Source organism: Monomorium pharaonis, chromosome 4, assembly GCF_013373865.1.
Source record: "Monomorium pharaonis isolate MP-MQ-018 chromosome 4, ASM1337386v2, whole genome shotgun sequence".
Classification (NCBI taxonomy): domain Eukaryota; kingdom Metazoa; phylum Arthropoda; class Insecta; order Hymenoptera; family Formicidae; genus Monomorium; species Monomorium pharaonis.
In genome coordinates this window covers 13,523,169-13,549,788 of record NC_050470.1, presented here as the reverse complement: position 1 = coordinate 13,549,788, position 26,620 = coordinate 13,523,169, and the positions used below count along the sequence as shown (strand labels likewise).

The 26,620-nt window shown below is 34.9% G+C and overlaps 2 protein-coding genes across 7 annotated transcripts in view; both read left to right on the top strand.

The window, feature by feature from the left end:
- Positions 1–24,412, top strand: part of LOC105831394 (protein MON2 homolog) — an 82,358-nt gene extending 57,946 nt beyond the window's left edge. For 5 of the 6 annotated variants that reach the window (XM_036286355.1, XM_036286351.1, XM_036286354.1 and 2 more), the window contains 6 exons: positions 6,746–7,032; positions 12,066–14,397; positions 17,188–17,372; positions 17,449–17,692; positions 18,022–18,104; positions 21,371–24,412. In XM_036286355.1, the coding sequence (XP_036142248.1) occupies positions 6,746–7,032; positions 12,066–14,397; positions 17,188–17,372; positions 17,449–17,692; positions 18,022–18,104; positions 21,371–21,540 (3,301 nt within the window). In that variant the 3' untranslated portion in view covers positions 21,541–24,412. The remainder of the gene's footprint in view (positions 1–6,745; positions 7,033–12,065; positions 14,398–17,187; positions 17,373–17,448; positions 17,693–18,021; positions 18,105–21,370) is intronic. The other variant, XM_036286352.1, reaches the window with a different exon arrangement.
- LOC118645412 overlaps positions 1–26,620 on the top strand; it is a 392,632-nt gene that overhangs the window by 281,656 nt on the left and 84,356 nt on the right. The gene's annotated exons all lie outside the window — the stretch shown is intronic.

Here is a 26,620-nt window from a genome sequence, read left to right as displayed (position 1 = left end):
CTTTCTCTTTTGTTCACGCATCGTATAAGTGCAAAAGATGGTCGCATGCGCACACGTACAAAAGGTGAACTTCGTACTTGTACACATGCGCGAACGAGAGAGAAAGATATGACCCAAAGTATGCTACCTTTTTTCCTCTGAACCTTACTTTTACTTCTGCAATGCTCAGTCTAAATATACTATATAAATATATAATATATATATAAATGTCTATACTGATTACGAATTTGTTGTCAGATTTTTGAAAATGGCGGATGCAATATAGCACAATATTAAAAATTTGACTAATTTTTATAAAACTTAATATTTAGGGGCTTTTGAGATGCTGATTACGAATCCGTTGTCAGAATTTCAAAGTTCAAAATGGTGGATTTAATATGGCGGTATAAAATTAAAAATTTAACTAATTTCCGTGAAACTTAGTATCTAAGAGTTTTGTTATAGTGGATCCGCCATTTTAAATTTTGAAAATCTGACAACGAATTTGTAATCAGCATCTAGAAACAACCCTAGATATTAAGTTTTACAGGATTTGGTTTATTTTTTAATTTTACGTTTACCATATTGAATCCGCTATTTTAAATTTAAAAAATCTGACGTTAAATTCGTACTTAGCGATCCAAAAAACTCCTGGTCACTGCTACCAGATATGAAACTTTAGTACCAACCATATACCAGAAAAGGTTGAGTGTTGACACAGGTCGGTTTTAAATGTCTTCAAGCGTCTTTATGACATTAACGATATGGACATGTACTATGTAGCCAATGTTCACGTTAGGGCCAAGGATAAGGCATATGTATATAATTATAACATATTTATAACTTGGAAATTTATATTATTAAATTATTATATTATTATATTATGTTATTATATTATATTATTAAAAATTATCACACATAATTCTACAAATATATATATATATATATATCAGGGTGTCCCGCATCAGGTATGCAATACTTCATGGAAAAATAGACGGGATCAAGGTGAACATAAAAGTTCACTATAGTTTTTGGATATCTCCAATGATAGCCGAGATATCAATTTTTCAAATTGTACAAATGAGCACGCCGAAGAAAGCGCTGAGCCGCTCGAGCTGCCGCCGGCAGCTACTGATTGACACAGTAGTGCTATAGCTCGAGCGGCTCAGCACGCTCTTGGTGCGGTCCCTGATACACACATATATATTTTCCACTTTTTTGTAATATTAAGAAACAGTTAAATATGAAAGCAAACTTTTTTTGTGTTTCTAAAGGATTTCAGAAATATTGCATTTGCAATTTTATAAAAACATGAAGCAAATACATTTTTGGAATATTTAGGATGAAAAGTTATAATTAAAATGTTAATGAAATATTTCTATACTATTTCCGATCGTTACAATATTTCATCAATGTTACATGCCGTGTGGGATGCTACTTTTGTTATATATATGCATTTATGCTTCATATCATGTAATACGTTGAGTATTATGTAGTAAGATTAATCTGTTTTTGTGTTCTAATATAAAAATATACGCAAGAGAGGCAGTTATTGAATGTGACGCGACTAAAAAAATAATGCAACTTTTAGCGCGGCGCCTATAGCACGAGATTATCATCTCGTTTTGCCAATAATTGAGAATAATGGAACCCATATTATTATATTTGGATGGATTTGGCTTTTAATGCTCTTTAATTTTTGTCCTTACAAAATTTTCAAAATTTTGAAAAGAGGTGGGGATGGAGTAAATTAAAAAGTTTGAAATTTTTGGAAAATCTAAATATACTATTGTAAAGAGTATAAAATACCATAAAACTTTTTTATAAATCATTTTTTCATAAACTTTATATTTTTAAAGATATTCGCCAAAAACGAAAAAACGCGTTATTTTCGAGGGGTGGTTTCAACTCCTAAACGTCGAGATACGCCGCTAAAAAAACTATAGGTCTAATATTTTTTTATGTTTTACAACATATCTAAAGCTCATTAAAATCAGTGAGGGACAGTTCTGTCTATTCCCTTGTTAGTCACAAGCGCATGCTCTGTCTAGCACAAAATGCAAAAAAATGCGTAAATATCAATTGAGAAATTCCCAGTCAGAAACGATAATGAATTCGACATCGAAATGATGATTTCGATGTCGAATCGATGTCGATTCGATGTACTATTTCTTATTGTAGATATTTAAATATTTACATACGTATTTTAACGAGCATCTTGTTTTCCGTGGAAAGTCGCAAACCCATGTGGTGCAGAGAATGCTTTGCGCACACACACACACACACACACACACACACACACACACACACACACACACACACACACACGCGCGCGCGCGCGCGCGCGCGCGCAAAGGAGGTTTTTGACTCCCCGTTCCGCACCCACTCCGTCCAAGTCGCTAATCTATGTGCATTGTATTAGAAATTAAGTAAAACATACGTGGCCATTTCAAACATGGCCGTTTCGAACGTGGCCGTTCCGAACGTGACCATTGCGGACGTGGCCGATTCAGATCGTTTCGAACGTGTGCAAATTGAACTTCGTGCAATATTTTCGTGGCCATTCCGAACGTGGCCGTTTCGAACGTGGCCGTTTCGGGCGTGGCTGTTTCGGACGTGGCCGTTTTAAACGTGGGCAAATTGAACCCCATGCAATATTTCCCATGACCATTCTGAACGTGGTCAAATTTACGCGTGGCTATTTCGAACGTGGCCATTTCGGACGTTCCCAGAATAACCATGTCAGTTAAGTCGTAATTTATTGAATAAATACCGAATAGGAGACTTAGCCCCAATGACCTTGGCATCATATGTTGTCAAGATTATGACTCTGAGTAATGTATAAAAGATTTTAGCTGTCGCTCATTGTTTTGCGAACATAAACATAAACCTGTGAAGCAAGATCTACCCTATTTGACTAAAGTTTCATAAATACGATGATATCATTATTTTACGTGAAGTAAACGACATTCACGCTTGTACGGTACCATATGAGTTTGCGACTTTCCACACTGAATAAGATCCACGCTGTTCGTTTCTAATGTTTCTTCATTAACCAAATAGCGACATAAAATTGGTTGCGTTAGAGTTAGGAAAAATTACGGTTCCGGTGCTAGGGGGAGCGGAGCCCCTCCCCCGCCCACGCGTTCTCTATACCATATAACTTCACGACTTTTCACAAAATTTATTCCATATTAATAAAAAAAACAATGGTACATTTTTAAATGTTTTTTCTTTATAATTTTTTTTATAACTTCCTTTGACTAAAAATTGTTATTTACATTACTTTTTAACCATAAGAAGTCACTACATTAAAAAATTTCAGCCTATTTGCAAGTGGAGCCGTCGTTCAAAAAAATTACAAAGAAAACTATACAGTAGAAAGAATAATACACTTTTACACTTATTTTGACAGCTTTAAACTGTTTTGTCGCATAACTAGGCTTTGTATGATACTCATTTTGTGTTAAAAGGAAAAAACGTAGTTTTCGGACAATTATACAAGTGTAGTTGTTACGTCTTGGGGGGGGGGGAGTGTGCGGGAGCCGTAATTCCCCCAGGAGCGTAACTGGTGGGACGCAGAACCCCCTTTTTAGAAGGTTGTCGTACGGAAACGGAAGAGGAAGGGAGAAGTGATTTTAGAATTATATATATAGATATATTTTTATGAACTTTTAATTATTAATATAATTATACGTCGTCGCGAGTTTTTGCCTGCTGATCGCGTTTGTTCAGGTGGAACCTGAAGCGATTTTTGTATATTTCCCTTGAACGGGGAGTTGCCTGGCCGGATAGGGCAAAACGCGGGATGGGCCCGATGACTGCTTCATTGTCCGTTATTTGGAGCCTCTGGCGCGGGGGCGGCCGGACTTGGCGGTCAACTCTTATGGGCCGCGTGAGTGCCCTGATAGGGGTTATATCCGCTCCCGGGGGTGGCCGAGACGGCAGCCGCTTAACAGGAGCGGGGATCGGTGGAGGTGGAATGTGACAGGGCTGCGCCGGGGGCACTGGCTGGGGGTTAGAAGGTGGTCGTGTAGGGCTCAGATCGAACGGGCCTGGGGATCCGTGGCGTCTCGGGGAGCCTTCGGGGATGGCGGTCGGTCAAAGATCCGCGGGTTGAAAGTTCCAGCCTCAGTTAAACGTTATTTCAGCCTTTTTATCTGGCGCTTTCTTCCCCCTCGCCAAGACTGCGGCATGCATTATAGTTAAGCCAAATCGTATAGGTTATTAGGATGCCCATGATTATGGTGAAAAGCACGTGTCAGGCAGGTTTTTAAGGAAAGAAAGAAAAAAAAAATTTGAGTGTGGGTAGAGTTGATTGATTCGCGACTGAGGGGCCTAATTTGATATATAAAAATGTATATACATATGTTGAGATGTTCTTCCCGTTCGGATCTCTCTCTCTCTCTCTCTCTTTTTCTTTATATTTTTCTATTAATTACGAGAGATTGGGGAGGTGCAGGGGCCTCCCTAAGCGTCTATATTGATATAATTCTACCGAGTTAGATAAGATGAGAAATTAAGTGGATCTGTTTAGAAGATTGTTGAAGGAGTCCGCGGGAGAAAAGCGCCCTAGTAGGCGAGCCCATTACCCACGAGGGAGATGGACGTTTTTGTGTGGTGAAGCACCTTAATGGGCGGCCCGTTACCCACGGAGTGGAAGGAGTAGTGTGGGCGGTAAGCGCCCTATTAGGCAGCTCGCTCCATCCCACGGGGTGGAAATACGAGCGAGAGATCAACTCGGCTTCTCTTCTTTACAATTTTATACTTATTATACGAGGTGTATGCCGTAGTTCGCGGATCGAGTGTACATGAACCGCGAGAGAGACAGAGAGAGAGGGAGAGAGAGAGAGAGAGTACTCATTGCCAATATTTGAACGTCCACTGCCTGTCATGTGAGTTACGCGGTTCTTAATGGTGCCTTAGGAAGAGAGAAATAGACAAAAGGGGGAGAAGCATCTCTTTCTTTTGTGGGTGACTTCTCGGATGCGCTAATGAGCGTGAGTGAGAGGAAGAGCGGCTAACGGCGACAGGGTGTCGAGAGCGTGACAGAGAGCCTGGGAAGGCGCAACATATCCCACGCGGGGAGAGATGGGTGAACGTGACTGAGAGCGCCCCTGGTAGGCTGCCCCGTGGTACACAATTAGAGGAAGAGATAAAAGATGTAGCGGGTGAAAGCGCCTTAATAGGCGGCCCGTTGCCCACTGGACACCTTCTGACTCAAGCGCCCCGGTAGGCGCCCCTGGCCCGAAGTTCACGGAAGAAGTAGGCGCCTGAGTGGTAGCGCCCAGCTTCCAGAAAATTAGGAGCACCGGGGATAGTTTACCCCGTGTCCCGCACCTTATAATTAACTTAGAACTAGCACTTGCGTACAAAAGGTAGAACAAAGAAAAAAAAATTCCCCCCCTTTTTTTAAAGCTGAGTAGGATTTTATTGTATTAATTTCCACAATGGTACTGACTAGTTAAAAGAGATTCTTTGATTACAACAATTTAAGATTAAAGGGATTTTATTCAAAATGAGCAGAACGAATATCTTACTTGGCTGAATTTTACAGTAATAGAATTTATTATGCGAGACAATGAAAGATATACTACTTACGGATCTTAGCGTCAATTTCGTATCGAAATTGGTGCGTGTATGGTTATACGCAGGGTGGTACGTTCAACTGTAACGCAGCTTGGATATTGAGAAAGCCTTATGAACCGCACAATGGTTATAATGTTTGTGGATAGTATGGAGAATGTCTTCGGGCAGCGTAACGACTTACTAGAGCGAAAATGCTGATTTCCGCGGCTCTCGCGCTCCTTATATACCCCAAAACTAGGGGGTCCTAGGGGTACGCGGGTGTGGGGAAGCTCAAATTCCTGGAATTTTCCGCGACAAATAGCTATTATTTTTGAAATTCCATAATTTCTCATTTTTATTCAGATTGTTATAAATTTTGGTCAAGAGGTAGCCAGGGGGGTTAGCATTCGAATGCTTCTTTTGCCTTCTTCCTATCATCTCTATGAGCGGAGTAATTAAATCGCATACCTTTGTAATTGCTTTACTCTTGTTATCTTACTCACACCTCTCGGTTGGAGTAATGTTCAAGCTATCGCTATCCCACTCAGGTAACACGCGCCCCGCGCCTGGACCGACTCTCCGGCAGCGCGAGGGTGTCACGCGCGAACCGCGTGGTTGAAAAATATTCGCATTATTCCAAGTTGTTAATAATAGTGAGAAAGCGATAGCGTGATTGCGACGGTCGCAATCCATAATAATTAATGAGGGAGGTTGAGGGGTGGCGATTGCACCCTGACGTCGTTAATAGCAAAAAAAAAGGTGATGAAAGAATATTATTCTCTTAACAAGGTTGTTAACTGAACGCAGCATGATTTGATGAACTTGAGCTTTGACAAAAAGGAGTAATAATTACGTACGCAATAATATAAAGTTAATAAGAATTGTACGCATTGTAGGGCGTACACGCCGGTACCTCGCGCGTGCGAGTTTGCGAGGAGGGGAGCGCTCGGTGAGACGGAGCATGCGAGAGCGCGACGCGAGAAAGTGAGACGAAAAAGGGGAAAAATTTTCGTTGAACGTAACAGTAGTAAAACAATTTGAAGTGTTATTTCAGTGAAATATTTTTTTATTCAGAAACGCAAAAATTTTCACTTCTGACGTCACGAATTTAATATGGCTGCGACGAGGAGCCAGAAGCCTTAATATATAAGAAAATATATTGAGATATAAATATATTTATGAATTTAATTTTTTGCAGCACGGACGAATCGGCTACGGAAAATGTTTTGAAAGCAATTCAAATTTTCGCGTCTCTTTGTGGCCAATTGGATTTGCAAGCGCCACGCGATGCCTTCATTACTGCAATATGTAAAGCATCTTTACCGCCTAATTATGCCTTGACTGTATTGTATAATGCACCTCAAGGTATTCCAACTGCAAGACAGCAAGATTCGACTCAATATAATTTAACGATGGGTGAGCCCGATTATAGGCAACAAGTAGTAGCCGTAGGTACGCCACTACCAACGGCATCTTTACCCATTGGTAAGATAATAGTTCATTTATATATATAAATTTTATATGATTGTATGAATTTATATGATATAATATCGTATAAGTTTGTATAAATTTTATACGAACAATACAAGGTGTTTCAAATATATACAAACATACATACATATGCGCGCGCGCACACACACACACACACACACACACACACATACGCGCGCGCTGTAACTCCGGTATATATGCTGCACTTAAAAAAAATTATATTATTATATATTATTTATTATGTTGAAGGTAAGTGTAATAATAAAAACTACACACTATCTACTATTATAAATATTTAAATATAAATTAAAAAAAAAGACTTAAAAACTTTTGCATTTTTACCACATATCACATAGGAGTGGATTATATAGCAATTCATTAGTAGGATATATATCTTGTAAAAAAAAATTACAAATAATGTAAAAATAAAATAAAACTATAACTTATAACTTATAAAATGTGTTTAAAAAGTTTATTAAGTGATTATTCTACTTTGACGGCTTAAAAACGGCGATTTTTAGAAATTTTTTTCTCAAGAACCATTGCAGATATTTAAATAAATTTTTTTAAATTACTTCTTCGAATTAATAATGAAATTTTTTGTAATAAAGAAAAAATTTTTTACATTTATATATAATTGAAAATAGTGGCTCAAAATTAATGGGGAGACAAATATTTCTTTTTGGATGGTCAGAAACAAAAAACAAAGAAAAAAATTCTTAATTTGTGTGATAATGACTATTGCCCAAACTTTAATCAATTGATTTTATATAAAATTAACAAAATGGCGGACATTTTTTGAGAGACAAACAAAAAATTGCTTTAAAAAGATATTTTTTATGTTTACAATATAATAAAATTAATATTTCTACATAATTTTGGTTTGGGCGATAATTACAGATGTGTAGAATATGCTGTTATAATTTTAGAGTAATCAGTTAAATAGTTTTTAAGATTTTTATCCATACTAAAAAATGTGGTTTTGAAAAAAAAAACGCGTTTAAAGTTTTCGGTAATAAAAAATTTTACAAAAAAAAACTATCGTCCTTTATAAAACTTTGGAAATACATTTTCTAATACATATACCTTCGAAAATGCAATAAAAATACAATCGATTTTTTGAAGTTGTCAAAGTAGAATGACTTTGAATTACAAAATAACTAAAATACTTTATAATTTTAATATGTTCGCTATTAATGAAATTAAAATGACACATTATTGTCAACCTAGCACAAATAACACAAAAAACTAACCTTCACTTCCTTTATTTCCACTTTCTTTACCTCCACCTCTTTCACCTCCACTTCTTTTATCATGTCCACCTTTTCTACTTCCTTCTCTATCACCTCCATTACCTCTACTTCCTCATCATCATCTCTTTTTCTTCATTACCTCCACTTCTTCCACTACTTTCTTCTCCGGTTTTTTCATTTCTATCTCTTACATATCCTACTTTCTACATATTTTACGTCCTTCTCTTTCTTCTTCTCTTTCTCCTTTTCTTCTTTCTTTGTAATGTCGAAGTATCTCAAACAACGTAATGCATAGTTTATTTACATTTTAGTATGTTTGCGTGTTGTCTTGAAAACAATATTAAGTAGAATAAAACAGTAAAATATACTTAGATACAGAAAGTAAACAGTAGCAGCGTAGATAACAGTAAAGAAACAGGTTAGATGACAAGCATTTACGCAAGCGGACATGTTGGTTTCCGACTACAAAATCTGTGTACGACGCCGTAAATTCTACATACTAAAATATATTCCAAATCATATTCCAAACGGGTGAGATGTACAAGATATCAAGCTAAACAGAGACTACAAAGCAGGGACCCGGACCGCACCGAAACCGAAACCGATAGCCGGTTCATAACCGGTTTTTTAATCGGACCGAAACTACAACTGAATTCTGCTAAATTTACAGCACCGGAACCATAACCGGAAATCATTAAATTTTTTTAGGTTTACGGTTTTTTTGGTATATTTTTTCGGTTTTTTTAATTTACTTTTACATAATATTTTTATATTTTTAATTTAAATTTTTTGTCGTTTTTCTTTTTATTATTTTTACTTAATAATACTTCGAGTCTAATTGAATATTACTGCTTCCTATATCTAACTGGTTTTTAATGTGACATCCTTGAACTGAGATTGCAATTATGAAATTGCAACAATCGTATGTGACATGAACATAATGTTTTCTATTAAAACTTTTTAGTTTAAGATGTACTACAGCGTACCATATTAGTTTTATTACCACTGCATTTAGTCTCATTACTACATATTTGTAGTATTTATTTCATGGAAAGATAGACGGAATCAAAGTGAACATAAAAGTCCACTATAGTTTTTGAATATCTCCAATGATATCTCTCCGAGATATCAATTTTTCAAATTGTACAAATGAGAGCACGCTGAAGAAAGCGCTGAGCCGCTCGAACTACCGCTGGCAGCTACTGATTGATACAGTAGTGCTATAGTTCGAGCGGCTCAGCGCGCTCTTATTCGTACAATTTAAAAAAATTAATATCTCGGCTATCATTGGAGATATCCAAAAACTATAGTGGAGTTTTATGTTCACCTTGATCCCGTCTATCTTTCCATGATGGATATAAAAAATTATTGCACATTTTTGGCTTATTACTCTTTATTTGCAACTTTGCGGATTCTTGTCTAACTACTCATACTTTTTTTGCCTTTTCCTCTTATTTCTTTTATTTAATAATCTTTTTTGAAGCAATAGATTTATTGGTAGCACAATTAAAATTGATTCCTTTTTTCATACGTAAATAATTTTTTATAAATTATTATTAAACATTATTAAATGTTATTAAATATTATAATATTTAATAATATATTAAATATTATAAATTATTAAATATAAATAGAAATTACGTAATAATTACTATTACATAATTACTTATTAAATAATAATATTAGAAGAACCGTAACCGGAAAAAAAATGAAAAAAAACCGTAATTAAACGGTTTTGGGTTTTTGTATTTGCCGTAACCGGTTTTCAAATCTTTTTATTAAACCGTAACCGTAACCGAACCTTAATTTCATTCGGTCCAGATTCCTGCTACAAAGGCTACACTCCGTCCTTTATTATTTCTCTACACTTATGTATCACGAAATAATCATGAAGTTTTTTACATTCTCTATGGTAATTATTTTATGTAGGTCATGAAATATTATCATGCTCCTTCTACTACACTGAAAAATCTATTCAACTCACGGTGGTTTTATTAATATTAACAGTAAAGGACTGAAATTTTAAAACAATACTAATGTAACATGAAAGCATATAACAGAATAATTGCAAACATATTACCTTTATTCCGTCTATTTTTTCTGACTTTTCGCGGCGTACATCCTCGCGTGGCTTAAATATCAGAGTTACTCTACATATATGCAGGGTTGTGTAAGTTAATATATTTTTTTAAGTAAATAAAGTTAAAGGTAATGAATTACAAAATTAATTTAGTTAAAAGTTACAGGAACAAAAAATTAATTCAGTAAAGTTACGCTAAAATTAAATTAATTCAAGTTAAAATAAAAGTTAATTTTGAAAAGCATTGTTTATATTAAATTGAAAGGTCATATAATTTATTTAAGTTATGGCCAATACAATTATAATATAAATCCTCAAGTATATTTAATTGTATTGTATTTGTAAATTAAGTTTATATATATGTGCGTGCGTGCGTGCGTGCGTGCGTTATATGATATAACAAATAACATTGTTTTTATTCAAAAATTTATTTTTTCTTTTATAATTTTTTTCTTTTTCACAGATAAAATTTTTAAGAAAAAAGTTAATGAGTTAAAGTTAATATGTTTAAAAAAATAACTAGTTACAGTTAAAAATTAAATAATTATTTAAAATCAACTAAATTAAAAGTTATTAACTTTTTTACTTTATTATTAATTTTCAATTTTTTAACTAGTTACATAACCCTGCATATATGATGCATATATGAATATAAAATAAGAATTTTAAAAACATATGAACATCTACGAAGGATCGACTAAAAAAGCTTATTTTTACTTTATTTTGAAAATTGCAAAAGTTTTTATTTTTTTACTTATTATTTATTTACGCTTATTTATTCATATTGTTAAATTCTTAAGGATGTATTACACATGTATATGCAAATTAAATTAAAATTGAAAATATATATTAATATTTATACTCTAAATAAATATACATGAATGTTGTGTGTATAACATTATATTTTTATTTATTACACATTTTATTTATTTGTTATTAAATTAAGTAATGATAAAAATGTTTATATAATTAAAATTTTTTTTTTGTATAAGTATTTTTATTGTTTAAGATGATTTATGTAATGTTTTATTACGATTCCTTTTACCATTATTTAATTATATTTTGATTAGATACTTTTTATTGAAATAAGTTTCTATCTAGGTAGAAAATTGTAGACAAATTTTATTATATTATTGTCAAATGCAATATAGAACAATCTGTAATTTTTTTATGATTTTTTTATTATTTTAAAAATATATACAACATTTTAAAAATACATACAATATATACAATATCCTTAATGAAGATATTGTCTGAAATGTTGACAACTTGCAACAATGCAACCATTGCATTTAATATTGGTTGCATTGCAATCATTGCCCGTATCATTTTCAAAAAATGCAGAACTTATAAAAAAATTATATCAAGAAATTGAGTTTTAAAACAATTTGTTTCTTGAATTTTTTTACATTAAAAATTTATTTTTATTAAAAATAATGAACGGACGAAGCTACTTTTACAAGAGAAGATATTGTTAACCAAAGAAATTATTATTTGCTTAGTGTAAATAACTAAGTAATAAAGAAGTAAAAATATAAAAAAGAATTTTGCATTTTTTTGAAACAAAACAAATAGCTAAAGTATTTTTTTTCAGTTTATCATGTTTCCTTATATGTTCCCGAAGTTTTGACATTCAAATTCGGAAGATAGATCTTGTTATTTGGCTAATTTTTTGTTACATTGATTACATTTAGGTGCTCATCAAGGTCCTGTTATGTTAACCGCGAAAAATCTGCAATGTATGCGTGCGCTGTTATCGATGGCTCATTGCCACGGTAGCATACTTGGTAGCGCATGGCACTTGGTACTTACTACTCTCCAACATCTTGTTTGGATACTTGGTCTAAAACCTTCTACTGGTGGATCGTTGAAAGCTGGAAGAACTGCAGCTGATCCAAATGCTGTGCTAACAAACGCAGTTATGGCAGATTTACCTGTTCTCAGCGCTATGCTCAGCAGGTTATTTGAGAGTAGTCAACATCTTGATGATGTTGCCTTGCATCATTTGATAGACGCTCTGTGCAAATTGAGTCACGAGGCAATGGAGCTGGCCTATTCTAATCGTGAACCTTCCCTGTTTGCTGTTGCTAAACTTCTGGAAACAGGCTTAGTGAACTTGCCACGAGTGGAGGTGCTCTGGCGACCATTAACAAATCACTTGTTGGAAGTTTGTCAGCATCCGCATATTCGCATGAGAGAATGGGGCGTGGAAGCGATCACATATCTTGTCAAGACGGCTCTTCAGCATAAATATCCGCAACCACTTCGCGATAATCAGAAGTTGCAAACATTATTGCTAGGACCATTGTCTGAATTGTCATCTGTACGACATGGAGATGTTAGACAGCGACAGTTAGAATGTGTCCTGCAAGTACTTCATGGTGCTGGGGAGACGCTGTATCACGGTTGGCCTTTAGTACTTGGCATTATAGGAGCAGTTTCTGACCATCATGGGGAAGCTTTAGTACGCATAGCTTTCCAATGTTTACAATTGGTTGTAACCGACTTTCTACCAGTGATGCCTTGGCGATGTCTTCCGTTATGCGTTGATACAGCTGCTAAATTTGGATCGCAGACACAGGAATTAAACATCTCGCTTACAGCTGTCGGTTTAATGTGGAATATAAGCGACTATTTCTATCAGAATCAAGAGAAATTGTGCGTTTGCTTGCGTGGGGATTCATCGTCGGTATTTCCTGATTTTCCTGGTACAACAAATATGCCACCATTTGATAAACTTTGGATGTGTTTGTATGCAAGACTAGGCGATCTGTGCGTTGATTCGCGACCCGCTGTACGCAAATCAGCAAGTCAAACTCTTTTCTCCACCATATCCGCGCACGGTAGTCTTCTGCATCAGCCCACGTGGCAAGCTGTGCTCTGGCAAGTATTGTTCCCATTGTTGGACAAAGTAAGAAGTTTATCGAATTCGGCAAGTAGCGAAAAGGTCGACACTAGTGGGAATATACTTATTCATCATAGCAGGAATACAGCACAAAAGCAATGGGCGGAGACGCAGGTTTTAACGTTAAGTGGCGTAGCCAGAGTATTTAATACAAAACGTCAACTATTGCAAATGCTAGGGGATTTCCCTAGAGCGTGGTCATTACTTCTTGAATTTATTGAGAATTCCGCGCTTAGTAAAAACAATGAGGTGTCATTAGCGGCACTGAAGTCATTTCAAGAGATACTCTTTCAGCCGAAGGGAAACGACAACATCGAAATGATTCAGTTGAACGATTCGGAAGGCTTGTGGATGGTAACATGGCGCGTGTGGCTCAATATTGGAATGGAAAGCACCGCACCACCGCAAGAAAGCGATACCGATCCTTATGTACCGTCCCAAGCATTCCTTACTGCGCTGATGCATATATTTCCCGGTGTTTTCCAACATATTAGAAACAAGTTTACCGGTCCCGAACTGCAAAAATTGTGTATTGTACTGAAGAATGCAGTGGCCGTTCCAGTGCATGGTGAATCAACACCGTACATCTTGCCATCGGTGCCCGATGTAGTTCTAACTCATTTGCAAGACGAAGTACTGCATTCTATGGAGCTCCTGCAAAAAGAAGCGTTAAACAGTCCGGATAATTTGCGCACAATGATTGTATTAATATTTCTTCAGTTATTGAGTTTTTCGAAACTGGCGTGCGAAGCCCCAACCTATGGTAAATTATCTACAAAACACATCTCTCAGGTCAGAGGCGTATCTACTGATTGGGTTACGATGAACTACGTTCCATTCGGTGAGAAGGCCCTGTCGATGGTCGTGAGCTTGTATCAGAAAACGGCGCACGAGGTGGCCGTGATCGACGGCCAAGTATTGAAGCACATTGTGGAGGCACTGCACGTCCCCTTAGCCATGAAATACGTGTGCCCATCAGCGACTACGTGGAAATTAGCCGTGACTAGTCTTCTGGCTGTTTTGCATACCGGGCTGCCACTCGCCAGAAAATATCCCGAGCAGTTTCAGAGTATGTGGCTCGAACTTGCAAGTACGCTGGACGATTTCTTGTTTCCTAAAAGGTAAACAATCTACAGTCTTGGCCAAAAATATTAAGCATCTATTTTTTTTGTTATTTGAAGTTCTTTATCTAGATTATTTTCTATTAGTTATTTGCCTTACATATAAGTTCTTGAAACTGATAATAATTTATATTTTAATTTCTGTTTATTTATATATTTTTTAGACGTATAAAATTTTTAAAGCATATTTTTGGAACTTTAATTTTTAAAGCATATTTAACTTTATTGATGAATTTGTGTCTAAATACATATAAACTACTGGACAAAAATTAGACGAACAAAAGTTTGAAATAACACCAAGTTTGTAAAAGTTGAGCAAAAATTTGAATTTTTTATATGATGTAGCCCGAAGTGTTGACTTGATCCCTGCGAAGTCTCCCCACTGTGGATCCAGTAGTTTCGGAGTTACACCCCTCGAAGCAATCCCATGTCAAAAACAAAAATTGCAGTTTGGAAAGTACAGGGCAATCTGATGCGGAAAACATTCTAGAAAAATTCGGAGATGGACAGAATCGTACCCGTAAAGGGTCTGTGGCATTCCTTCCTGACCACGCACAAAATCCACCCCTTTTAACTCTATTTGCCACCCCTTTGGTCGGACAGTGAAAACAGTGAGTCGCGGTTGCGCCAGCCTATTCGCTTTAGGGCACGACTTGTATTTGAGACCAAAAAAATTCTTGTTTTCTTTCCAGCCATCTTGTTTTTATCTCTTGTTGGTGTTAGGTTTCCTTTTTTTCCCTAGATTTTCCCATGTGCATCTTTGCTTTTATGCGTCTTCTAACTGACTCTCTGTCTGTGTTCTTTTTGTTTCTGATTCTTTTTTTGAGGCCAAATTATGGGTGTAATTCGGTCCATTTCCGAAATTTTCCGGGCCATTTTCCGCAACAGGTTGTCATGTATCTTTCAAACTGCAACTTTACAACTTTTCAAATGATAATATTTAATTCGCTAGTGAATTAAAACCAATAATAACCGGTAGATACATAAATTTTTATTCTAACCATTCATTAAAACATAAAATTGACACTATCACGTGCTTTATTGATAAAGCAATTTTACTCTCAGATGAATGCTTCCACCAAGAAAATTTAGAAATCGTAAAACGGGTCCTTTCGAACAACTGCTTTCCTACACAAGTTATTAACACACATATTAAAAAATGACTCAAAGAATTAAAGTTTCGCAATGACATTAATAATAAAGAAAACAAATTTGATATAAAACGTTGCATTACCATCCCGTACATCAAAGGGATAAGTGAAAATTTGCGTTCAATTCTAAATAAATGTGGGCTTCAAACGGTGTATACAATACCCAAAAAACTTTATCAACTTATAAAAAAGGGCAAACATAAACTAGAGCTTAATAAAAATACAGAGATAGTATACAAAATAAATTGCAATGACTGCAACGCAACATACATCGGACAAACACCTGGAAGAACATAGACAAGATATTAAAAAACATAAAAGCAATCTGTCATAAGCAAGCATCGTCTATCACATAATCATGATTTTAATTGTTCAGCACCGGAAATTTTACATAAAGAGAAAAATGTTAAAAAAAGAAAAATGGAGATGTTTCTCATCAAAAAACATTCTTATACTGTTAATGCACAAAAAGACACGGAGAATTTTAGTTCTATTTACGATCGTATAATTGAGTCAGTTTAATCTTACAAATACACAAATATTTAGTCAAATATTTATCTTATAGCTTGACATTGGGCTTCGAACCATCACGTTTGTCATCTAAATTAGTTTCTCGTTAACCATAGTTGTATACTGGTCGGGATTTTTATTAGGGTGACTTCCCATCAAACTACCACATTCTCACTAAACTTCTACATCTTTTACATGTTTTATCTTATCACTTTTTTAACGAATAAAGGACATACCTTAATTAGATACAAGGGATACTTTATAATAATGTTTGACGACGTTTATAAAATTTGAACTTGATTCACAATCCTGTAAGTTATTGATTTCTTCATAAAAATGTGTTCTATCAACAATATTTTAAAGAAATGCAATTTAAGCTTTAGATTTATGATTTACTTGCATAATTCATGACGAAGGAGATGGTTGCATGAAGTTCAACGTATTTGAAAATTTGATATTACATTAAAGGTAGTTCGTTAAAAAAAAAAAATTTTTTTCTTCTCTGTTTCTCCTTTATGTTTCTTTTTTCTTTCTTACTTACTTTCAAAATTGCATAATTAGAAGCACTTCTATATGTGTCACATTAAATTCATAGGAATTATATAAGTATTATATCTTGGTTTGTACATTACGTTTTTACAATTGTAAATTACACTTGAGAAGGACCCAAAACAAGGGTCGAAACGTTGTATTAACAGTATGTAATAAAGTGGTCAGTCAGGTCGTCCAATTAAGTAATATTGGTTTACAACTTTTGTTTTTGACAGGGAGTTGCTTTGAGTGGCGTAACTCCAAAACTACTGAATCCACAGTGGGGAGACTTCGCAAGAGTCAAGTCAACACTTCGGGATACATTATATAAAGAATTCAGATTTTTTGCTCAACTTTTACGAACGTTTACGCTATTTCAAACTTTTGCTTCTCTAATTTTGTCCAGTAGATTATGTATTTATTGATATGTGCGTGCGTGCGTGCGTGCCGTTCGTAACTATATCGAACGCGCATATTTTAGGCACAAAATATTTTAAGCACATTTTTGTTTGCTTTATTGATGAATTTGTGTCTAATTTGTGTCGGATTTTTATTGTTTCGAGAGATGATAAAAAATGAACTTCTCAATCAATTGTAGTGCACTAAATGTAGAACGAGGGGTGGAAGAGATTCAGGCTGATGAGGCAGTAGATTGTCAGGTTATGGAACTATTGAGGGATGAAGTATTGCCACATTCTCAGTATATACCTCATCAATTTATACTTAGAGTCGTTATGCTTTTAAATAAAGGTTCCATACATTCAGCCACCACAGCAAATATCGGTATATATGATATCTATTTTTTTACAAAAGTTGCTTATGAATATTTTTTAACGAAAAAGATGTTTTTTTTTCACAGAAAATGGAGCAGAGACAAAGTTACGAGAAGAATTTGCAAAAACTTGCTTCGAGACTTTGTTGCAATTTTCTTTATTAGATGGATTGAATAATGACGCAGAAAATAGTCCTAAAAAAAATTCGAAAAGTGATGAGGGTGGAATTGCTGGACGCTTAGCAGTTACGGCTCTTTTACATAGATTTCAAGAAGTCCTACGGCGATATATTGAAAGTGAGAGACGAAGTGGAAAGTGCCCTTTACCTAGGTAATTGAAGTCTTTAGACAAACTGGTATAGTTGTTTGTATAGGGCAGTGAGTCAGTTAATTGCCTGTAAGTGCGGGAAATAGATGCACGAGCCGAAGATGAGTGCGTTTTCCCGCATGTGTGGGCAATGTTGATTCTCATGCAATATTTTTTGTTATCTGTGCATTGAAATGTTGGTCCATGAATGTGACAGGTGAGAAAAGAATTATTTTTAATGTACAGGTAGCGAAAATAATTTTATTTTATTATAACAGTTCTTGCACTTTGATAAATATTTTATATTTGAAATACAAGTTATTTTAAGTACTTATTATAAAAACCTTTTCTAGGTACAGGTTGTCGGAGATATCGTTTGTTTTGAAAGCCGTTGCTACTCTTGTAATATCGCTTAAGAAAGCGCCTCCCAATAAAGGTGGATTTTTATCTTTGTTGTTTATCCATATAGAAAAATTGCAGAAACATTGTTGCTACGATACTTTGTAATGGTTTAATAATTAACCCTCAGTTGCCACAACGGACATAGCTGAGTAATTTTTCAAAAATTTTTTAACTTTTGTAAATATTTTTGAAAGCTAAATATTTGTGATACTAAGATTTTTTGATATTTTGTATTTACAATTTAAAAAATTATTAAAAATTGATGCATTTGACTTAGATTAGAGATATAAACAAATAAAAATTGCTAGAGTATATTTTACTTGTTGTAACAACAACGTGAAATACTGAGGTTGTGACAATTGGTTCAAATGTTTTTAATTTGATGGACAATGTGTGAGATATGTGTATACGAACATAAAAAATTAAAAAATTATATATTTGTTTTCTTAATTTCTGATGAGTTTGTATACTCATCTTACAAATTACCCGTGATTTAAATAACGTTGCAACTTTTATAGTATTTTAAAATTATATTAAAATTTAATATTAAAATTTTCCAGTGAATATATTTATAAAATTAAATTGTTTAATTTGAAAAATTTGCTTAATTGTGATAAATTGTTACTACCAAGCATTTTCAAAATAGCTTTATGTAACTAATCACGGCAAATTTTATATGCCGTGACATAGGCATAAACATTTATGCTTAAGGGGATTCTGAAGTTAATTATCAACACTTTTTATTAGAATATCTTGGTTTTTTAGCATTCCAAATTTTTTTATTACGCAATTAATGTACATACAAAAATGAAAAGAGCAAAAGATAAGTTTATGTTAATAATAAAAATTTTTTAATTTTAAGTATTTAAACATTTGTATTTTTTACATGTGTCGAAAGTGGTCCTTTTTGTGGCTCTCTACCGGCCGCAAAATCGCCAATTGTACACACACACTCCACTGATCAAGTATGCGGAAAAGTCATGCAGAAATCATTCCCGCACAACTATCCCCCAAATCCCGCACACTTGATTACTTTTTTACATCTTCTCCTTTATTCTGACACTCGCGTCGTATTATGGGCACGATATCTCGCGATACGCATATGGTAACTTTTGCAAACTCTTGCCGACATTTCATGGCCGACAATCATCTTGCGCATACGATAATTCTCGATGTTTTGTCGCTTTTGCAAACCTCATGCTAGTCATAATTTGTCAATTCACACTCAAGGGCAATACTTTGATGTATAAGTAACAAAAAATATTGTGTTACATGTGCAGACCGGCTATTTTTTTACTCGAGCAGGTAAACGCAACCGAAAAAAATAGCCGACTTTATTTATAATACAAATATCTATTTTTTATTTACATGACATTGCCTTTTTCTCCTTTTTATTTTTATGTTTCGATTGTATAAAAGAATTTTTAATTCTGTAAAGCCCATTTCAAATATATTTTATAAAAAAGAATTTTTTAATTGTTTTGGTTCAATTTTTTAATGATCTTTTTTTTTTATTTTAATTGTATGATATTGTTTGCACATTTGGTTTCTAGAGGAGCATAGTCTTATTTTGTACATACACTGAGCAACAAAATTAACGCAACAAAAATTTTTACTAAAATTTCACTCAACTTCAAATAATCGTAACTTTGCGAAAACTTATGGTATTGGAAAGTTCTTTTTTTCATTTTAAAGCTTGAAGTCTCTACTTTAAAGAGCGTTTGTCAGATTTTGATCCTTTCCTTTTCCCTCTTCGGCATCTCTTCAAAAGTAAGAATGTATTTTGTATGTAAAAATTTTCATACTTTGACGCGCTCCACGGGGTACAGTGAATTTTTCTCGTAAACTTTATAAAAATTATCGTTAAATATGAACTTTTCCCTACAAATTGAAAAAAAATTGAAGTCTGTACGATTTTTTTTGGCGGAGTTATTAAAATTTTTAAAAAAAAGGTTATTTTGATTTTCATTGCTTATTACTCATGAATAGATCAACGTACAACGCTCCGCAAAAAAATGGAAAACTAAAAATTTTCACTTTCAAATATTAATTGATAAGTTGGGAAAAGCGCTTAAGCAAATTTGGCACAAAATTCCGCAGGAAATTATTGAGAGATGCATAAATATATAAGAACGTTTACAAGCAGTAATTGATCAAAGAACGTTAGTGTTTATTACTGGGGAGTAATTGTACTATAAAACTTTGCTTTAGCGATGTGATTGGATCTTTCTTCACGACAGTACATTGAACTAAATGAAATATGCGATTTTTTACGTAATCTTTGAACGCAATTTGTTGTTAGAAAAAATAAATCTATGAAAAAATTAATACTAGCATTTGAAAGTGCAAACTTTCAGCTTTCCAAGGCTTTTTTACTGAGCGCTGTACGTTGATTTGTTCCCGAGTAACAAGCGATAAAAGTCAAAATAACCTTTTTTTTTTAAATCTTAATAACTCCGCCAAAAAAAATCATACAGACTTCAATTTTTTTCAATTTGTAGGGAAAAGTTCATATTTTACGATAATTTTTATAAAATTTACGAGAAAAATTCACTGCACACCGTGGAGCGCGTCAAAGTATGAAAATTTTTGAAGACAAAACATGTTCTTACTTTTAAAGAGATGCCGAAAAGGGAAAAGGAGAGGATCAAAATCTGACAAATGCTCTTTAAAATAGAGGCTTTAAGCTTTAAAATGAAAAAAAAACTTTCCAATACAATAAGTTTTCGCGAAGTTACGATTATTTGAAGCTGAGTAAAATTTTGGTCAAAATTTTTGTTGCGTTAACTTTGTTGCTCAGTGTATATATCGTAAATTTTGTACATTAGGCAAATATTATCGTAAAGTGACAGCAGTTATTGATAGTGATGTACTAAAAATAATTTTTTTGTTTTTGAGATAAACTCCCCTACATTCTTGCATAGTTTAATTTTGTAAAGGATTTTTACAATTCTCTAAAGCTAATTAAAAAATTAGTAAATTTAAAACAATTCCCTTAAATATGTATAATACAAAATGGTAAAACACTTATATAAAATTTTTTATAAACCTGATGAAAAAATGTGCACAAATACATAAAATATTATTTTATTTTTAAAACATGTTTAAAATATTGCAACATTATTAATGTTATATTGCATATTTATATCTTAACAATATTTTTCAAATGTTGCATTTTAATATACAAAACTCAATGTTGCTGCAATGTGTAATACCTGCAAGATTCTATATCATACGGATATTTACAATATATAAAATAATTTTGTTGTGATATTTGATAAATAATTATTTAAATTTTAGTTGAAAGATCAGTATGGGAACAGTTGATCGGATTATATCCATGCCTAGTGGAATGCACGATCGCGACTACTTCTGGTCAAGTGTCTAGGTCCTTGCGAGAAGCTTTGTTACAATATCACGATTTATTGCGGGCACCAGTTTACAACACTCCAACTCCCAATGGCGTTTGACCAATATATTCTTTTTTTTTTCATTGAGAGTGGATTTATACTAATAATTGAAATACAGGGTGAGTAAATTTGCTTGTATGATGTTTTAACGCGTTATAAGATAAATATGTAAATAACGATTTTCCAGTTTAATGTAGAAGAATAATTTGCTGCATAATTATGCTCGCAATAGTAGAGTAAATATTATGTTAAAGAAGACTTGTTAGCGTAATTTTAATATAGTCGCATACAGTCGATGTAATCTTCTAGATTGCTGCGAATTTATTCTGTTTATATGTCGATATACATATTATTTTTATGACAAATTGCAGTACAATAATCAAAATGTGAATAGAATTTTTAGATTGATGCTTTCATTATGAAAATTTTATAAATTTGCATAATTTTTGACGTTTTCAATTTCATAATTATGTCAGGAAGAACAAAGAAAGATTTCTTAACGAAAACTATTTAGCGCAGTAGCAATGCGAGAAATTTTTATTGCATTGTTATGTCGATTAAATTAAATTTGAAATAATTATAAAGTAATGAAATAACAAATTAGAATTTGAAATGTTTTCTATTTAAGATACATAAAATTGCGAAAGAGGATTTATTAATTGATAAATATTATCTAGAAAATGTAAGAATTATGTGTTCTAATAGCGCAGTAGTTTGTTATTATTGTTCCAAGTATGCGGGAAGAATGCATGTATCTGTATATATCTGAAGGAAAATGTACAAGACAACTTTTTTAACCGATATTATAAATATATTGTGCGCGCGCGCACGCATAAAACACACACACACGCAGGATGTTTGAAAATTTTTAACAGCGCTTGCATAGTTGTAGAACAAACTAAACTGAATGGAAAAGACCTTTACTATCTCGCGGTTTTCACAAAAGTTGAAGAGTTATTAATTTATAAAGATAGCCGAATTTGCCCGATCTACCGCCAAATGCAAGTGTAATAGCAATTAAGTAGAGGTAAGAGCCAATCACTTTCAATTGCTACTTAATCGCTCAGTGAATGATTGCGCATCTAGATTTTTCGATTCCATGTGTACAGCTCTTATAATTATTGTCGGAAAATAGCAAAATACGGTCAATGTACGGCTATAATGGAAACACGAGCGCGGTGAAAAACAAGACGATCGTTGCGCGTGAGAGGAGATATTCGCGCCGTCGTCGCTTGCCGTAAGTCGACCCGTTACGAGGCGAGGCGAGCATAAACAAAATTTATTGCTATTCGCAACCATGGTGTAAGACACTGTAAGAAGATAAGATGTTTTATTGCGCATCAAATATTGAGTAGCCAAAAGTATTGCGGCTCAAATATTGAGTAGCCAAAAGTGTTGCCCAAAATGTAGCGTCACTTCGATTGATACTATTGGGAGATGGCTGGAAGACATATTGCTTTTTACATTTTGGGCAAATTTCTGATTGGTCGATACTGCGCATCTCGGGAATGAAACACCTTATTGCACTGCTGCACTGGTGCAATAAGTTAGAATAAGTCAAATATATTTTTTTTTCATTCTAACTTATTGCACTAGTGCAGCATAAAGACCTATAATCAAAGATGCGCCAATGGCCCCCCACCGTGACTTGTCCGCCATCTTGTACCCATACTGGTGACTGGATGGGGGCTGGGGGGCTGGAATCTGGAGTAGTGGAGATAGTAAAAGTAAACAATGCGAGCCTGCTCCAAGTTCTACGCAACCATATAGCAGCTGCAAATTTAATTTTTCTTGTTCTTTCTGAGTATCGTCAAAATATAGTGACTCTCGAGAGTGCAGAGATTGAATTACCTTATAATTTCTGACACATTCCTTTAACTTATATTGCTCAGCACAAAGCACTCTCCCCTCTTCCTTGCCCAGCGTGGGTACGCAATGGCGGATAAACCACGTGACTCAAGTGACCAATCAAAATTGTGTTCGCCATTGGCGAATCTTTTATTATAGGTCTTTAGTGCAGCAGTGCAGGAATAAAAAACAAACCTTTTATCTTCTTACATCATGTTCGCAACGCTGCTTGTAGCAGTCGCCAATGGGGATTAAGAATGTTCGACGATAGCTTAAATAACTAAAATTTACACTTTTTTAGACTTTTAGACTTTTAAACTGTACTACATAAATTCCAAGCTAAAAAAATATTAAAAGTTGATTGAAAGCTTCCAAAGAATTACTTCATAATATTTTTAATGATAAACTAGAATTTTAATCAATAAAAGCGAATAATTAAAAGTCTGCCACTTCCGATTTTTTCTTGCAATTTTCCAACTTTATCGATTAAATAAGTAAGATTAATATTTTTGGCCACATTTTTTATACTTGTAGACTATTTAACAGCTTCTAGAGAAATGTCATATTAATTTAATTGATATACTTGAATTTTAAATAAATAAAAGCGAATAATTCGTGAACAATTAGTTGTTTCCTAATTGTTTTGGCAATTTTGCATGTTGTAATAAATTCCACAAATTGTTAAATCTGTTCGTAAAAATTTCTACTTATATTTTATGAATATTATATTTTGTGTACGTTTACGATTTGTGACAATATAATTGTCAATAATGTGTAAAAAGTTTTGGTGTGGCAACATAATTTTTTTTTTCTTATCCGGATTGTCGTTTTGTGTAAATGTACGTAGTATTAAATGGCGAATATTTTAGTTTAATTTATTGATGTGATTCATATGTATTTGGTTTTTATGACTAGAAATGTAGCTAACTTCTGTATCATGAAAATAATTAAAGTACATTGTCATTTTATTGTAGTATATGGAAAATTTTAAATTCTTTTCAATATTATAATAATATAATACGTGAAAAAATGAACACCTAAATTTGAATGCCAATGTTAATCAATGATTATTTATCAATCCAAACGAGTAAAATAATTTTGAGTTTATAAAATAATACTGTTTTACTAATTGTAAGTAAAGTGCAAGTATGATTAATGAAATAATGAAGAAATTAGAATAAATTTTAACGTCAATAATTTTGACTTATTTTATCAGTGAGTACAAAATAAAGTCTCTCTTCAAGTTTATCAATGAAATTAATATGATATATCTGGAAGCTGTTAAATGTCTGTAAGTATAAAAATGTGGCCAAAAATATTAACCTTACATATTTAATCAATAAAGTTGAAAAATTGCAAGAAAAAATTGGAAGCAGCAGACCTTTACTAACGAATTATTTGCTTTTATTGATTTAAAACTCTAGTTTATTATTGAAAATATTATGGCGCATTTTTTAAAAGCTGTAAAGTGGCTTGTTAGTATAAGGAAAGTTACAAAAAATATTAATTTTACATACAGTTTTGATAAGCTTGCAAAATTACGAGAGAGAATAAGCTGTGGTGGATTTCCAACAAATTATTTGCTTTCATTGATTTTAAATTCAAGTGTATCAATGAAAATACTCTGAAGTGATTCTCTGAAAGCTTTCAATCAAATTTTAATATTTTTATAGCTTTGCAATTTATGTAATACAGTTTAAAAGTCTATGTGTAAATTTTAGTTATAAGCTATCGTCGAGCATCCTTATCCCCATTGCCGCCCGCTACGAACAGCGTTATAATAATAATAATAATAATAATGAGTTCGGGGGGCAGTCCTCAAATGGGTCCCGCCTCTGACACTCAGACAGAGTCCATTGTATCTCCCCGTTGTCAGCTGTCCTTAGCGGGGCCCCGCTTCCTTCCAGAAGCGGAGAAGATCCTCCAAGGGCAGCTGTCCCACCTGATCCGGTTCCAGAATGCCTGAGCCCAGCAGGCGTGCTCTTGGTCCGACCAATACTGGGCAGTTCCCAAGAATATGGAGACTAGTCTCCTCTTCTTCGCCACACCACCTGCAGTCGGGCGTATCGCTACTGCCCAGCTTATACAGGTGATAATTAAGGTCGCCATGGCCCGTGAGCAATTGCGTCGCCAGCCTGGCGTCCCTCCTATTTAGGGATCTCATGCTTCTGGCCAGGTCCTCACCGGGACAGTCTCCCAGCAAGGCTCCGGCCTGTCTGCATTTGACCCCCGTAACTTTCCTCCAGTGCTCAAGGTGCTGGTCCCGGAGCCAGCTCCCGATCCTCCTCCTGCCCAGGCAGAAGGAGATCCCAACAGCCGGCTCCGGTCCCACCAACCTTGTTTCTGCTGCCTCCTTGGCAAGCAAGTCGGCTATTTCGTTGCCCTCGATCCCCGAATGCCCGGGGACCCATACTAGGCCAACGTCATTATTCTTCGCCAGTTCGTCTAGTACAATTTTACAATCCCAGACCAACCGCGAGTTAAATCTCGGACCTTCCAGCGCTTTGAGCGCTGCCTGACTGTCCGAGCAAATTCTGATGCGCCCTCCTACCCTACCGAGCTCCAGTAGGTTCTGGGCACATCTCATGATAGCTACCACTTCCGCCTGAAATACCGTTGCGTGTTCGCCAAGCGGAACGATCATTCTTGCTCCATCGCGCTGGCAGTAGAGCCCAGCTCCAGAGCCCGTGCTCGTTCCGGAGCCGTCCGTGAACCAGACGTCCCCATCCCGAGGAACCGGTCCCTTGGAGCCGTCCCACTCCCAGCGCTTGGGAAAGCTTATCTTGTACCTTCTTTCGAAGGTACGAATTACTGGCCTTCTATCTTGCCCCATCGCAAAAATGGGGCCCGATAGAATTCCTTCAGGGAATCTTGTGTGCAGGGCTCCCGTCCTCCACCTTGATTCGCACCTCAGGCGGTAGGCCGCCGCTGCCGCCGCCGCCACTACTACCCGATCGAGGGGCTCGATGCCCAGCAGCATGCCCATCGCCGCCACCGGCGTGGTCCGCATAGCTCCCAAGGCCCCTCTCAAAACCAGAGCCCTGATATGCTCCAGCGCTGACGCGGCGGTTTTCTTCAGCACCCTCGGCCACCACACGACAGATGCGTATAGCAGCCTGGGTCTGAGTATCGCCGTGTAAATCCAGTGGACTATCCTCGGTTTCAGACCCCATGTCTGTCCGAATGTCCTCCTGCATATCCAGAAGTAAGAGCATACACTCTTACATCGGTTCTCAAGATGTTCCCTCCAAGCCAGCTTCCTATCTAGGATTACTCCCAGATATTTAGCCGT